Genomic DNA, 14,626 nt, shown 5'->3' on the forward strand with positions numbered 1-14,626 from the left:
TGAGCCCTTAACGTAGTTGCTGCTAAGTCCTGTGTGATTCTGACTGCAGCTCCACGATATTTGAATTGTGTCCTTCTGGCTGCTTGGAATATTTTCTCTTTGACTTGGGTGTTCTAGAACTTGGCTTTAATATTCCTGGGGGTTGTTTTTTTTTTTTGGATCTCTTTCCAGGGGAGATCAGTGGATTCTCTCAATTTCTATTTTGCCCTCTGCCTCTAGGATATCTGGGCAACATTCCTGTAGGAATTCTTTAAAAATGAGGTCAACGCTCTTTTCCTGATCATGAATTTCAGGTATCCTCATAATTTTTAAATTATCTTTCCTGGATCTGTATTCCAGATCAGTTGTTTTTTTCAATGAGATGTTTCACATTTTCTTTTAATTTTTAATTCTTTTGGTTTTGTAGCATTGTGTCTTGATTTCTTGTAAAGTCAGCAGCTTCCTTCAGCTCCATTCTAGATCTGAAGGATTTGTTTTCCTCAGATAACTTTCTTATCTCTTTTTCCACCTGGCCAATTCTGCTTTTTAAAGAATTCTTCTCCTCAATAACTTTTTGAATTGTTTTATCTATTTGACCTACGTTGGTTTTTAACATGTTATTTCCTTTTTTTTAGTTTTTTTGCAGGCAATAGGGTTAAGTGGCTTGCCCAAGGCCACACAGCTAGGTAATTATTAAGTGTCTGAGGCCACATTTGAACTCAGGTACTCCTGACTCCAGGGCCGGTGCTCTATCCACTGTGCTACCTAGCTGCCCCTAACATGTTATTTTCTTCAGCATTTTTTGGATCTCCTTGACTAAGCCACTGACTTCTTTTTCATGTTTTTCCTGCATCTCTCTCATTTCTTTCCCCAATTTTTCTTCTATCTCCCTTACTTGATTTTCAAAATCTTTTTTGAGCTCTGTCATAGCCTGAGCCCAATTTCCATTTTTCTTGCAGTCTTTAGATGCAGGAGCTTGTACTTCCTCACCTTCAGATTGAGTATTTTGATCCTTCTTGGGATCATAGACAATATATTTCTCAATGGTGTTCCTCTTTTTTCTCTGTTTACTCATTTCCCCAGCCTGTGCCTGGTCTTGGTATGCTTCCTGAGCTTTTGAGTATTATTGGGACACACCCAATAAGGATCTCAGTGTGCCAGGCTCTGTCTTCCCTCCAGGTCTATGAATGACCACAAGTACATCCCTCTGCCACAGGGCTGAGGTGGGGGGGGGGACCCTGCTGTTCTATGGGGGGCCTAGACTGCAATCACGATCTAAATGTGGTCAGAGCTCCAGTGTCCTGTTCCAGTTACATAGGACAGACCTTGGAAATCTCTTTCCACTCCCCTACCCTTGGTTGGCTGAGCACCAAGGCTCACTTGCCTGGGGGCTCCTGCTTCTGTTTCTTGGATCTAGGCTTCAGTGGCTAAGCTGCTTGCTGAGTGCCCTGAGGGCTGGGCTTCACATGCATGCTGTGGCAGAGGTCCTCCCCTCACTGATCTTCCAAGTTTTGCCTGGTACTCCCTGGGGGTGTAGGTCAGGAAACTGCCCCCACTGACATTAGCCTTGGCTCCCAGGTGCCCTGGGGCTGCCTCCGGGAAGCTGAAGTTCCTGCACTCTGGTGGGCTGTTCCTCTAACTCCATGGAGCGGGAGCCTTTCCACTATTTTCCAGGTTACCTTGGTCTGGAGAACTTCCTCATTTGATCCCTCTGTGAGTTCTGTCTTTCGAAAATTTAGTTAGAGTCATTATTTTATGAATTTTGAAATATTATAGAAAGAGAGAACCTAAGGGAGACTCTTCTCCTGTCACCATCTTGGCTCCATCCCCACCTTTAATTTTTTTTTAAAAAGCTATCTTATGTAATTTGCTATCACTTATATTTTATTTTTTCCTTAAGGATATGATTTCTCTTTCAACACATTGAATTTAGATCAATGTATAGCATGGAAACAATGTAAAGACTATCAGACTGCCTTCTGTTGGGGGGAGGGAAGTGAGATGGGGGGAATTGTAAAATTCAAAAAACAATAAAAAAGTAAAAAAAATATATAACAAAACTGGGAAAAAACAAAAATAATGTTTGAAAATTCTCCACTCCTTCAAAGATACATTTTCCACCTGCAGGATGATATTTAGCTCTATATGAACATACTATTAGTTATAAACCTATATTGTTTGTCCTTTGGAATACTGTATTATAAGATCTCTCTTCTTTATATCTTCCAGATCTTTTGAAATCCTTATTGTGGATCCTTAGTATTTTACTAGCATTTATTTTAGATTTTTTTTGCAAGGCAATGGGGTTAAGTGGCTTGCTCAAGGCCACACAACTAGATAATTATTGTCTGAGGCTGGATTTGAACTCAGGCACTCCTAACTCCAGGGCCAGTGCTCTATCCACTGTGCCACCTAGCTGCCCCGACTGGCATTTTTTGAGCTGTTTTTTGTCATGGGAACTATGAACTTTGCCCATGATATTCCTGGTACTTTTCCTTTTGAGATTCCCCTCAGTTGGTAATTGATGGAATTTTTACACCATTATTTTGTCCTCTGATTATAATAGATCTAGATTTCATTTGTCATTTAAAAAATATTATTCCCAGGCTTTTAGGGAATCCATTGATTCCTAAATTGTATTTTCCTGACACATTTTCCTAATTATTTATACATATACACATACATATATATCTCAAAGATCTTTTTCCTTCTCTTCCATTTTTTTTTCAGTCTTTTGTTTTTGTTCTCATTTTTCTTGCTGTCTCATGAAATTACTGACTCACTGATCTGGGTTCAGCTATTCTAGTTTTTGGGGAATTCATGTGTAAGGTTCTTTCCTTTTCTTTGAAGTCATTCATCCTCCTTTCAATTATTTCCTTCAGTGGCTCTAATTATGCTTCATTTCTTCTAGTACTCATATAATTCTTGTGGAAAGTCTTTTTAAATCATTGCTTGTAATTAGTACAATTCTTCTTTTGAAGGATCTTTAGATCTCATGATATTTTTTTAAAATTCAGATTGTTATTTTCTTTGATTTACTGATTTGTGCATTGTGCTAGGGTTAGGTTACACCCTCTAGGAGAGCAGGCTCTGCTTGTTTTTTTCTGGGTTCCTGTACTGACTTTCACCTCTTGTGGGTAAGCCACCCCCCACCCCAGAACTTAGATCTTTATATCATCTCAGAATAGAAGTTAAGAAACTTGGAGGCCAAGACACCTGGGCTATTCTGATATGAAAGCTGCCACACTGTCCTAGTCACAGTTGTTTCCCAGTCTCTACCCTTGGTTTTTCTGTACCAACCCTCCCCTGGGCTTTCTGACCTCCATGGGTCTTTTCCTTCACTTTTTTGTTACCTCTAGAAATAAAGCCTTACAGGTTACATGCGTTTTCGGTCATTTGCTGATTCTGTTGGAAAGTTACTGGCTTGTTTGTTATCTGGTTGAGTTGGTGAACCCCTTTCCAACTGCTCAAAGATTTCTGGCTGAATTTTGGACAGTTCTTAGATGGAAGAATTCACTGTAATTTCTCATTGGATTTTATCAACATTATTTGTCCTGCTGTGAATTTCAGATTTTTGCTAGAGACTTAGGTCATATGCATGACCTAAGTAATCTTTTTCCCATCTTGGTCAGAAGTCATTGCTTTAATTTTCATAACTTTAAAACAGGACTCAACACAATCTAATACATTCTCATGGCTGCTGTGAAGAATACTTTGTAAGCTGTAAATCAGTACATAAATAAAAGGAATTGATATTAACTAAAATTATAACAAATTTTTTAAAATTATCAAAAAAGAGAAAATTTTAAACATATTTTTATTTCATTTTTATAAGTAGCTATGGACTTCTCTAGCTAATCAGAATAAAAACCAAAAGGCACCCAAGCCCTAAAATTCAAGCTCAAAAATCAGAAGACTTAAAAACTATGAATTTGATCTTTTAATCTATGATACTCAGTTATGGAAGTTACAGGATAATTTTCTCCCTTTCCTCTATGTAGGTAGCTATAAAATAATACCAACTTGTCTATATAGCAAACTTTTAAATGCTAAGGCAAAAAATAATTTGGAGTCCTTTTGTGTGCACAGTGAATAATGGAGAAAGCTTACATAGTGAATCAAATAAGATTTTTAACAGTGAATTCTAAGCAGAAAATTGGCTTAACAAAGAGATAAAAGAGAAAACAAAAAAACATAGAAATAAGCTCTCTGTGACTGAATTATCTTTTTTTTTCAGAATGAAAAACTAGTTTAAATTCACTATAACACATACTGTGATTAGTGGGAACTGTCATGTACTCAAGGAAAAAATGGTTTCATGTACAAAAGTTACAATGAACAGAAATAAAAATAGATTTTATATTAACTCATTTAAAATAAAAAATTAAGTTCTCAAGTAAATTTCTTGTTTAATTTTATATTTATAATTCAGACTGCAGAAATCTTCATTTTCATTTCATTTCTCCAAAATAAAAATATGCTCACATTCTATCAATTTAGATGATTATAAAAATATTTGTTATAATTTTAGTTAATATCAGTTACCTCATATCCATGTCACATTGGTTCTCTTTTATAATTTGAATTTGGAAGATGATGGGACAACTAGAATAAATTATCCTGTTTGTATCTTGGGGGTAGGTATTTTGATAATTTAATTCCAGGTATTTCATAATACATTCTAAAAACTGCAGTGATTCTAGTATAACACATCATTCAAAGGTCAACTTCATTTTTTCACAGGTTTGCACACAAGGATTAGCTATTAAGCCTAAGAACTATCTTCAGGGATAAGAAAATAGGGTAATAATCTCATTCAGAAATAAAACCTGATACTGATTCATATGATATGATCATAAAAGCCACAAATACAATGAGAATCAAAATGTGACCAAATTAATAAAGCAAAAGATCTGGAATTGACCTGGTTATTTGTTACATGGATCTATGATTTCACTGTTGTGGGGTCTCCATTCACTAATATAAATCCTGATTGCTCTTTATCTTAGTTTATTATCTTCTTGAGTTATTATGACTGAAACAAATTATTATTTTGTGACTAATCTTCTAAGTAATGAGCCTCTCCCAGTTGAATGAGATTAGTCAACTGATCAATGAATAAACATTTTTATAGTGCCTATCTGATTCCATGGAGGATACAAAAATGAAAAGTTCCTGACCTTTGACAAGTTTACATTGGGGGTGATGGGAGATGACTTTTAATAAATAAATACTTGCAAAATAAATACTTGGTACTTCTTTGAAGGGAACATTAGCAGTCAGCAGGGGGATGGTGGGGATTGGATATCAAGAAAGATTGCACGTGAAAAATGGTGCATGAGGTGAGTTTTGTAAGACACTTGTGATTCTAACTGGCAAGTTGAGGAGTAAGAGCATTCTAGGAACCATCCCTTCATTAAGTTACAACTTCTTTCTGTTTTCCAGTTTCATTATAATGAAAATATCAAGATTAATATAATTTAGTTCATCCACAAATTCCCTTTGCTGGACAGTGGACAAAGGTCTCACATTTAGAGTAGCTAAGTTAATTTTTGTAGATAGTCTAAATCCTACTATTTTTAAAACTTCTGTCTCATTTTTGACAACTTTGCCTCTATAACTGCAGTGGGGAAGGGACCCAGCTACAAAAGTAAAAGAATGATTTTTGTATTTTCCTTTACTGTATAAGTTGACATTGCCAAGGAATTCATCACCAAGTAGCTTGTCTACTTGAGATGAGCATCTCTAGACTTGGTTAGGCTGGCCTTCAAAATGTAGACAGTGCTGTGCTAGGCTCAACTTTATTTTCTCATAATGATGGAACCTGTTGGAATAATTTTCACAAACTCACAGACACCTCCATGTCATTAAAGTTCCCAACTCTAACTCAAGAACCCTCAAGGATTGTAGGAAGATGTAGAAGACCCCTTATCTCCCCCCATCCACTGCCTTGAGAAACCTCTAAGAATGCACCAGAAGGAACAATGATGAAGAAAAAAAAATAAATGGTCATTATGTCCTTTGACCTGTTGAGGACTTCACAAAAATCTGAAAAATTCATGCAAAAACTCAGTGAATGAACAATCAGCATTCACTGGGCTGTGTTAGGTGCTGAATGAGGTATTTTATAAATTCTATTTGATTTTCACAGCAACTTTGGGATGTTGTTGTTGTTGTCTGTCCTTCCTGGAAGAAGACAATGACATCATTGAGGCGATGCCATGACAAGCACATGAACTGAATTTGAGGGAGGGGTTTCTGTGCTCAGTCACCAGCCTCACTTTCTCTTCCAGAACCATGTGGGTCCAGGGGCCTGATATGAATCAGGACAACTGGAGATGGCCTTAGAGGTATTGTGGGTCCTTGGCATTTTTAAGCTAGGGTTGGTGTTATAAAAAGGGAATCACATTCTAATGGCAGAGAAAACATGCAAACAACTATGTACAAATAATATAATTTGGAGAAATCAACACTGTGGAGATAAACCCAGGGAGGCAGAAACCAAATCATGGAACAGAAAAGGTAAGACCAGCAACCAGAGAGAGTCCAGTGTTCAGGAAGTCTCCCACAGTCTGGGCAAGACAGACTGCCAGATCAGTGCCTGAGAAGTGCAGCACCCAAAGGGCAGGCAACACTCACAAAGGCAGAATGGCATACAGAAATTATATGTATCTTAGGTAGGATTCGAATTAGATCACCCAGACTGCAAATTCTGTACTCTCCACAATATGTGACATTGCATGTATTTTTATTCAGCTATATTAACTGAAGTCCCTTCCCAACCTGAGACTCTGTGATTTTCTTATCACCCAGATTCATGATGTCAGTTATCTTTGACTCTTCCCTCTCCTTCACCCTACCACACACAAATACTTAATCCTAGACAAGTGTGATTCTACCTCCACAATGTTTCCTCTAATACCTATGCACTCTGCTCCATACTCCTCCACCTATTTCAGAATCATACCATCTCTAACCTGGACTCTTAGAATAACCTACTACTACCTGGCTTTCCTGCTTCCAGGCTCTCCCCTTTCCAATCTATCCTCCACCCAACTGCAAAAATAATCTTCCAGATTCTGTATTATTCCTCTGCTCAAAAAAACCTCCAGTGGCTCCTACTGCTATAAGATAAAACCTCTAAGACCAGAGTCTGGTGGTCTCCATCAACCTTTCCAGTCTTATTTCATACTCATCTCTCTTAGAAACTTGATGTTGCTGCCAAATTGATCAAATGTGTTCTAGAAATCTGAATTCCATATACTAACTCCACAACTTCATGCAAGTCTTTTCCCAAGCATGGAAAATACCCCTTTTCATCTCTGCCTTGTAGAATCCTTGTCAATCTTAGAGGCTCAGCTCATGTGCCATCTCCTCCAGGAAGCTTTCCATACTTTCTCCAGCTGTGATCTCTCTCTGCCTACTTCTTTTTCCATATGTAATACAGGACTTTATTTTTTCTTTTTGTATTCTCAACCTCTAGCATTATGAACATGGTAGGTGCTTAAAAATATTTGTTAAACTGAACTGAAAGGTCCAGATCAGATGTCTCCTAGTTCTAAACTTTTGCTCACTTTGTGATTAAGTAATATCAATAAATATTTGTTGATATATTTATTGATGGAGAGAACTTGAAAATTTGAAGAGGATGTTAATTATTGAAATATAAGAATGAAATTATGGTAAGATTAGATGATGCTAGAACTATATGGAGGCATGCAGTCTTTTAAGATTTCCATTTTATATGTAGTTACTTTTTTTCAAAAGATTAAAGAAAAAATCATGACATTTAGGAGAAGACAAAAGGACTCACTATACTGTAAAATTATCTTATTTAGTCTTTAAAATATATTGATATATTTTATACACTGTAGAAATACATTTCAGTTTAAACTATTTTCCTACCAGAACTGACTGAGAATAATAAAACAATGAATCTTACCTCCAGTCTTCCATGGTTACAAGCTAATAAGATTAGATTGGCTCTGTCCTTTTCACTAAAAATAGGTGACCAAGGCCAAACATCATCACTAGCTATTTTCCACCAACAAATGGCCATATCTTGAATACAATTGATAGCTAGATGACGTACTATTTTCCGGGTGATTGGGCCAGGTATTTCCAGGTAGGATATCTAAGGTATCAAAAAAGGGGGGGGAAAGTACATTTATTTTTTTGAAAGTGAAAACCCTTAAAATTTAGTAAGAATTGAACTGTCTTCTAAGCACGCTGATTCTATATAGCTGCACATAAAAATACATATTAAATATGTTCTTGTGTATCAGAATTTTTCAAATTCTTTTGAAATCTTAAAAAAGGTAAATGCTCAAAATTTGCCCATTTTTAGTTGAAGGAATAAAAAGGAACAATGTGGGTTCAGAAAGGATTTTCTGCAGCAAATCTAATCAATACCAAGATGTACAGTCATGGTTGCTTGACAGCATCGACCTACACATAGGATTTAAGACCAGCAATATGAAATGACAAGTTCAGTGCGGCCGACCTGAAGCCTCTGACGACTGTTTCAGATACAACAGCTAATAGTTAAAAAGAAGTAAAAAAAATTCATGGCAATAAAGAAGAAAAGATATTTGGCAAATATCAGGTTGAAGAATTTACAAATATATTACATACATGAGGACATATAAAGATGCTGCATGATGGAAACAAACAACAATTATGAGCATAAAGTTTTTGCAGCTCACAAAGCCTGTGCTTCTATTTCTCAGGAAGGATTTGCAGAATTTATTATTCAAACTATGTTATTTTGGAACATGGTTATTTGAAAACATGAGCAGTGCACCACATCTGGGTGACACATGCCAAGGAAATATAGATTGCACTGCATTTCTGCTTAAGGAATTAATGGAAGGTTGATAGCTAGGAAGAAAAAAAAAACTATCTTGCCATTGCTGGTCAGCAATAATCGAACCACTTTCTGGGGATTAAGCGCATGGCTAAGCCTACTGGACCAGACACTAGCAAAGGGCAGGGGGTCCTCTTATCAGAGAAATGCTTCTGGAGCCAGTCTCACTACATGACAGATTGCTTTCATATTCCTGTCTGCAAGGCAACAAAGGATGGCAGTAATGCGATAATGCCAGAGTGCAATGGGTGTTAAGAACCCGTTGCATTTATGTATTGTATTTAGTAAATAATCAGGCTCATCCAAATTGTGATCTCACCACTCAACCAAGGCCATTAAAATCAAGGTTAATGCTTTAATAATCCTGTGCTTTTTAAAAAATATGGTCAAAAAGAACCCTTTTCTATTTGCATGGCCATAATATTATTGACCTCTTCATCCTCTGAATACACATCAAAAGGAACTGAAATCAAAGTAATTACCAGTGTTGTTCTCTCATGGTAAACATTTAACTCCTTGTACTGTTTTCTCACTGTTCAGTAAATTGAAATGGATTAAAAAGCCATAAAAGAAAAACTTGTTACAGGTCAATAGTTTCAATATTTTTACTCTACAATTTTCTTTGCCAAATTATTTGCATTTAAAAGAATTCATGTATGGCAAATTTGTAAAATAATAGAATAATCATATTTTAGTTCCCACTTTTACTTGAGCAATTTCTTTAAAAAAAAAACCCTCAGATTGACAATTACAGACTTATATGTGTTTTGTGCTTTTAGGCATAAAATTTTAATTTGCATATAATTCCCTAATATTAATTTGCATATAATCCTTAATATTATTTGTCTTAATCACTTCTGATATAAAAGGGGGGAAAATACAGTGGTCATTAGAAAATGAAATTAGTAGTATCTTTGTGGGGGGGGAAAGGAATTTCTATAAATGCCTTGGAAAACTAGTATTTCCTAAAATCAAAGAAAGAATCACAAAAGGGAAAGTACCTAAATAACTATCATCTCTTTTAAGCTCAAGGACCCAATCTTTCCAAAAATTAGTTCATTAAGAATGTGTACATTGGAAAAGAAGGTTAGTGGGTCATGTAACAGAAGAATGGCATAAATTTCAGGGGAAGACCTATATAGTGCATTAGACAAATCCTCTAGAGAAGATTTACGGAAAGCTATGTATATAAGTTGCATAGAATGAAATGGCATGGGTGGGTTGTGATCTGTAGTTATGGAAAGAGTTTTCCACCTGGTGAAATCTTAGATTTATCAAAGCACTGAAGTCCATAACAGAGTATGATATCTTGACAATCTATCTCTGCTCCCACTGAGAAATAGCCTTCCATCACTAAAGAAGATTAATACAAGACATCTGTCTATACTTGAGTTATGTAAACCAGTCGTGTAAGACAACTTCTCATTTAAAGTGGCTTATATGAGTTATGACTTTTTTATATAACTTTAAATGTTGAACCACAACTAGATATTCTGATATAAAGATGCATCATTTTGAAAATGCTAATACTTTTTCAATATTGCTAAATAAAATATAATATCTAATGATTACCATAGCTTTTCTGGGAACAGAAGTTGTTATTAAACAAAAAAATTCAGAAACTCCATACTACTGATAAATAGCAAAATTTGGTAACAATCAATTTAGGACACAGTATTAATTCTGATCTACCTCTACACTTAAAAGTTCATAAGAAACATATTTCTTATTATTAAAAAATCATAATACTTAAATACATTTAGTTATGTCAAGAGTGAGAAAAATTATGAAATGAGTCTAAAGTATAGTGTTAGGCTAAAATCATGAAGTTTAAGTTTCTGGTTATAAAAGTAGTGGTTTCTACAAAATCTTACTCTTTGTTAAAAGGTTCTATAAATATGGCATAAGTGTGCATCTTTTTTAAGGAAAGTAGGTATCAGCTCAGTTCCTGGTGAACAGTGAACTGTCTCAAATCCAACGTTACAGAGGTTGGCTCAATCTCGCAAACACAAGTCAGTGCTGAAAGGAGGCCTTGGACTGAAACAGCCTAGAAAATGTATTAGATACTCATCCTAGCAGAGTATTCCTTCCAAGCAAGTTGAAATATAATGTGGCAAAAACTTAAACACATCATTTAAAAGAAAAATCTTATAGTAGTAAAGTCCTTGATATAAGACCTAATATATAAAATATAAAATAATAAGATATAAAATTACCTAGAGATAGTGAAAGAAAGATATTACTAGCATGTGAAGGAATTTTCTTTTTGCCTTTTCTTCAGGCATATTAAGGCAGTCTCCACATCCTTCCTTTACTTCACTTTTCTATTAACCTTTGAAAGAGTACCCCCCACCTTTTCTTTTTTTTTCTTTTTTTTTTATTCTGGGAAATAGAGACCACAGTAACCTTCCTGGGTTGTGTAGGATGGTGGCTTTAGAAAAGATTATAAAAGTATGTCTACTGTAACTAGCAAATTATATCTGAAGATACATTAGGATAAAAGTAAGAAAACATCAATACTTAACCAAAAGATTTTGTTAAATTGTTAAATCCTTATTCAGCTCATACAAAAACCATAACTGAAGAGATTAGGTGCAATTTTTAAAATTATCAGCTCTTGGGTTCCAAGTGCTCTGTTAATTTCTATAAATATTATTAGACTGCTATTGTTAAAATAAAACCAACTTTGTTAACAGTACTGGTTCTACTGGAATGAATTTAGGCCCCAAATCACTATCTCCTTTGGTAAGTTTTATTTACATACACACATATTTACATATATGTGTATATATATATAAACATATATATAAAACTTACCAAAGGAAATAGTGATTTAATAGTGATATCATAAGAGTAATGTAATATAATAATAAATATGATATATAGATATCATTTTATATAATATATAAATATATATAATTTACTGAAGTAGATAGGTACATATATAAATATATGTATTTATAATATATATTTTATATATATTCTAATATATATAATATATATATATATGACATATCAGAAATAAACCAACCTGTTTGCTGCTCTAATAAGTTCTAGTGACTCATAATAGCATTATTAACTGATATATTTACCTTATACTCTGAGGTGGAGAGTTTGTCAAATCTTTTATTTATATCAGGAGAATCCAACTTCTTAGTAAATTGAATATAGCATAATTTATTTTGTTCCAAAAATGACAAGATGATGAAACTGTCTGTAAGAATAGCTGGAAGATAAATGTGATAACACAAGTTTATGGGTAACCAATTTATCAGCAACTTAATTATCTTTTTCTACCTAAATTGTAAAAAAAAGGACAATTTTTCAGGCCCGAATTTTTATAATATTTTAAAAGTCTTCACTGTGACTCTTTGCTTGGCTAAATGAAAATATCTGGATCTATAAATCTCTACTTTTAAGTAGCAATATCACTATCTTGTATTCATAAGTAATTTGAGAGACCAATGCTCTCAACCAACTTAATTTTATGGATTTAAAATGAAGTAAAAATAAACTTTCCTCTGGAGTCAGGCAAGTTGAATGTTATAAATTTTAAAAGGAATGAGATACACACAAAAATTTATCAGATATAATGATATAGTATTAACAAAAAACCCCCAACTAGTTTTATTCAACAGTATAGGGAAATAAATGATTTTCTTGAAATATGTATTACATAGAATAATGACAATAACATAATATTTCTATTTTATTTTCAGAAGTAATAGATTATTTAAAGTTTTATGCCTTTTATTTTATTCCTGGATCCCTTGGTAAAAGCCAATGAACAACAGAGGACATACACAATTATAGGATAGAGTCTGGAGAACTGCCAAGGAATGATATTCTTATCTGGTTCCCAAGAGAGAGCATTATTCTGGGTATAAATGAAATAAACTTAAATAAAAAAAAAGATGACTAAGATACAAATGGAGTTGGTAGTCTCCGCTTTAGTGAAGAGGCTTCAGTATGACAAAATCATCACCATTGCCACAAATGGTACTTTTGTTTGCAGTGTCAACAGAGAGGTCAAGGATTATACACATATGGAAATTGATACTAAAAATGGAAGCTTTCCTTTGCACTAAATTGCTGAAAGGAAAAGGAAACTGCAAGCAAATGATCAACTATCTAAACCAGATGTTGCCATTATTTGATATTAATAGAAACCTTAAAATTATACAGTGCCTTTGAGACTCAAAATTGCATCTCATTGATTGCCCTGGTTTTTGTGTGAGGTGGGTGGGAACAAAAAATCTGTTGGTTATGTATTGATATTTTCTTACTTTTATCCTAAAAATTTCCATGAGTCTCAGTTATGATTTTTAAATTCAAGGATGACTTTAGTATTTTATCATAATGTATACTTTTTATTTAAATTTAGTAAATTTTAGCAAAATTTAGTAAATGAATATCTCTTGATGAAAGCCAAAATTTTAGTAAAATTTAGTAAATTGTAGTAAAATTGAGTAAATTTTAGTAAATGAACATGTCTCATATGCTGAAAGCTAAATATAAGGATTTCAACATAATACCTGATGTGGCTTAAATAAAATTTAATACATTTAAATCTAATCTTATATTTATAGACATATTTATGAATCCAGTATAGAATCTCTCAAAATGATTAATCATATACTTTTAAAAACAATGACATTTTACAGAGCCAAAACTAGAGATATTTAATTGGAGGTTATGTTGACACATTTATTAGCTCATTCACCCACTCTTGCCTTATTCATTCATAATTCAGTTAAAAGTAAAAAAAAAAAAGCTTGAAATGTCAAGAACAATAGAGCCTTCTTTGGGGGAAAACCATTTTAAACATAAAACCTAAACTGACAGTCTATTAATAATGGTAGAGAGGAGTATGGTGAAGTTAGAAGAGCATTAAACTTGATTGCTAAATAGTTGTGTGCTCAGCTTCACTATATATTAACTCTATGACTGAGTTTGCTTAACTTCTGAGCTTTATTTTGTTTATCTATAAAAGACGATGTGGTATGGTAGAAACATCCCAGGGAAAACTGGGAGTTTGGGAAATTGAGTCTGAATCCTGCTTCTGACAATGACTAGCTATATGAGTATTGAACAGTTCCTTAATATTTTTTGAGTTCTGGATACTGTATCTGTAAAATGGGGAAAGTATTTAGCTCTGGTTGTTGCTGTGAAGATTGAGTTCAATGATATATTAAAGCACCTTAAAGAGTACCTTAAAGTTCTAACCTCTTAAAGTATCATGCAAGATGCTCCAAAACTTTAAAAGCTCTAAGGTATTAGAGCTTAAAACTGCACAAAGACCTTTGGAACATCCTATAAAATATCAGGTATTTTGTTGTTTTGTTTAGCTGTAAACAAGTCTTTATGACACCAGATCTCCAATCCTCTATCTCCCAAATCTGCTCAAGCTCATATTCATTGTTTCCATGGCACTATCTATCCATCTCATCCTCTGCTGTCCTTTTCTCCTTTTGCCTTCAATCTTTCCAAATATCAGGATCTTTTCAAATGAATTCCATTTAAGCTTCATCTTCAGTATTTGTCCTTTCAATGAATAGTTTGAATTAATTTAAGAATTGACTAATTTGGGGACAGCTTGGTGGTGTAGTGGATAGAGCACTGGCCCTGGAGTCAGGAAGACCTGAGTTCAAATCCGGTCTCAGACACATAATTACTTAGCTGTGTGACCTTGGGCAAGTCACTTAACCCAATTGTCTTATAAAAACTAAAAAAAAAGAATTGACTGATTTGATGTCAATGTCCAAGTGGCTCATTATTATT

At 34.2% G+C, this 14,626-nt stretch overlaps 1 protein-coding gene across 8 annotated transcripts in view; it reads right to left on the reverse strand.

The window, feature by feature from the left end:
* The window catches only part of WDPCP (WD repeat containing planar cell polarity effector), a 416,945-nt gene that overhangs the window by 203,457 nt on the left and 198,862 nt on the right, over positions 1 to 14,626 (reverse strand). For all 8 annotated transcript variants that reach the window (XR_012472515.1, XM_074207107.1, XM_074207120.1 and 5 more), the window contains 2 exons: positions 11,938 to 12,071; positions 7,922 to 8,113 (listed from right to left, as the gene is read on the reverse strand). Coding sequence is in view for 7 of the 8 variants with exons in the window: in XM_074207107.1 (XP_074063208.1) it covers positions 7,922 to 8,113; positions 11,938 to 12,071 (326 nt within the window). In the remaining variant the exon portion in view is untranslated. The remainder of the gene's footprint in view (positions 1 to 7,921; positions 8,114 to 11,937; positions 12,072 to 14,626) is intronic.

The sequence above is a fragment of the Macrotis lagotis genome, chromosome 1 (genome assembly GCF_037893015.1).
Source record: "Macrotis lagotis isolate mMagLag1 chromosome 1, bilby.v1.9.chrom.fasta, whole genome shotgun sequence".
Taxonomy (NCBI): Eukaryota; Metazoa; Chordata; class Mammalia; order Peramelemorphia; family Peramelidae; genus Macrotis; species Macrotis lagotis.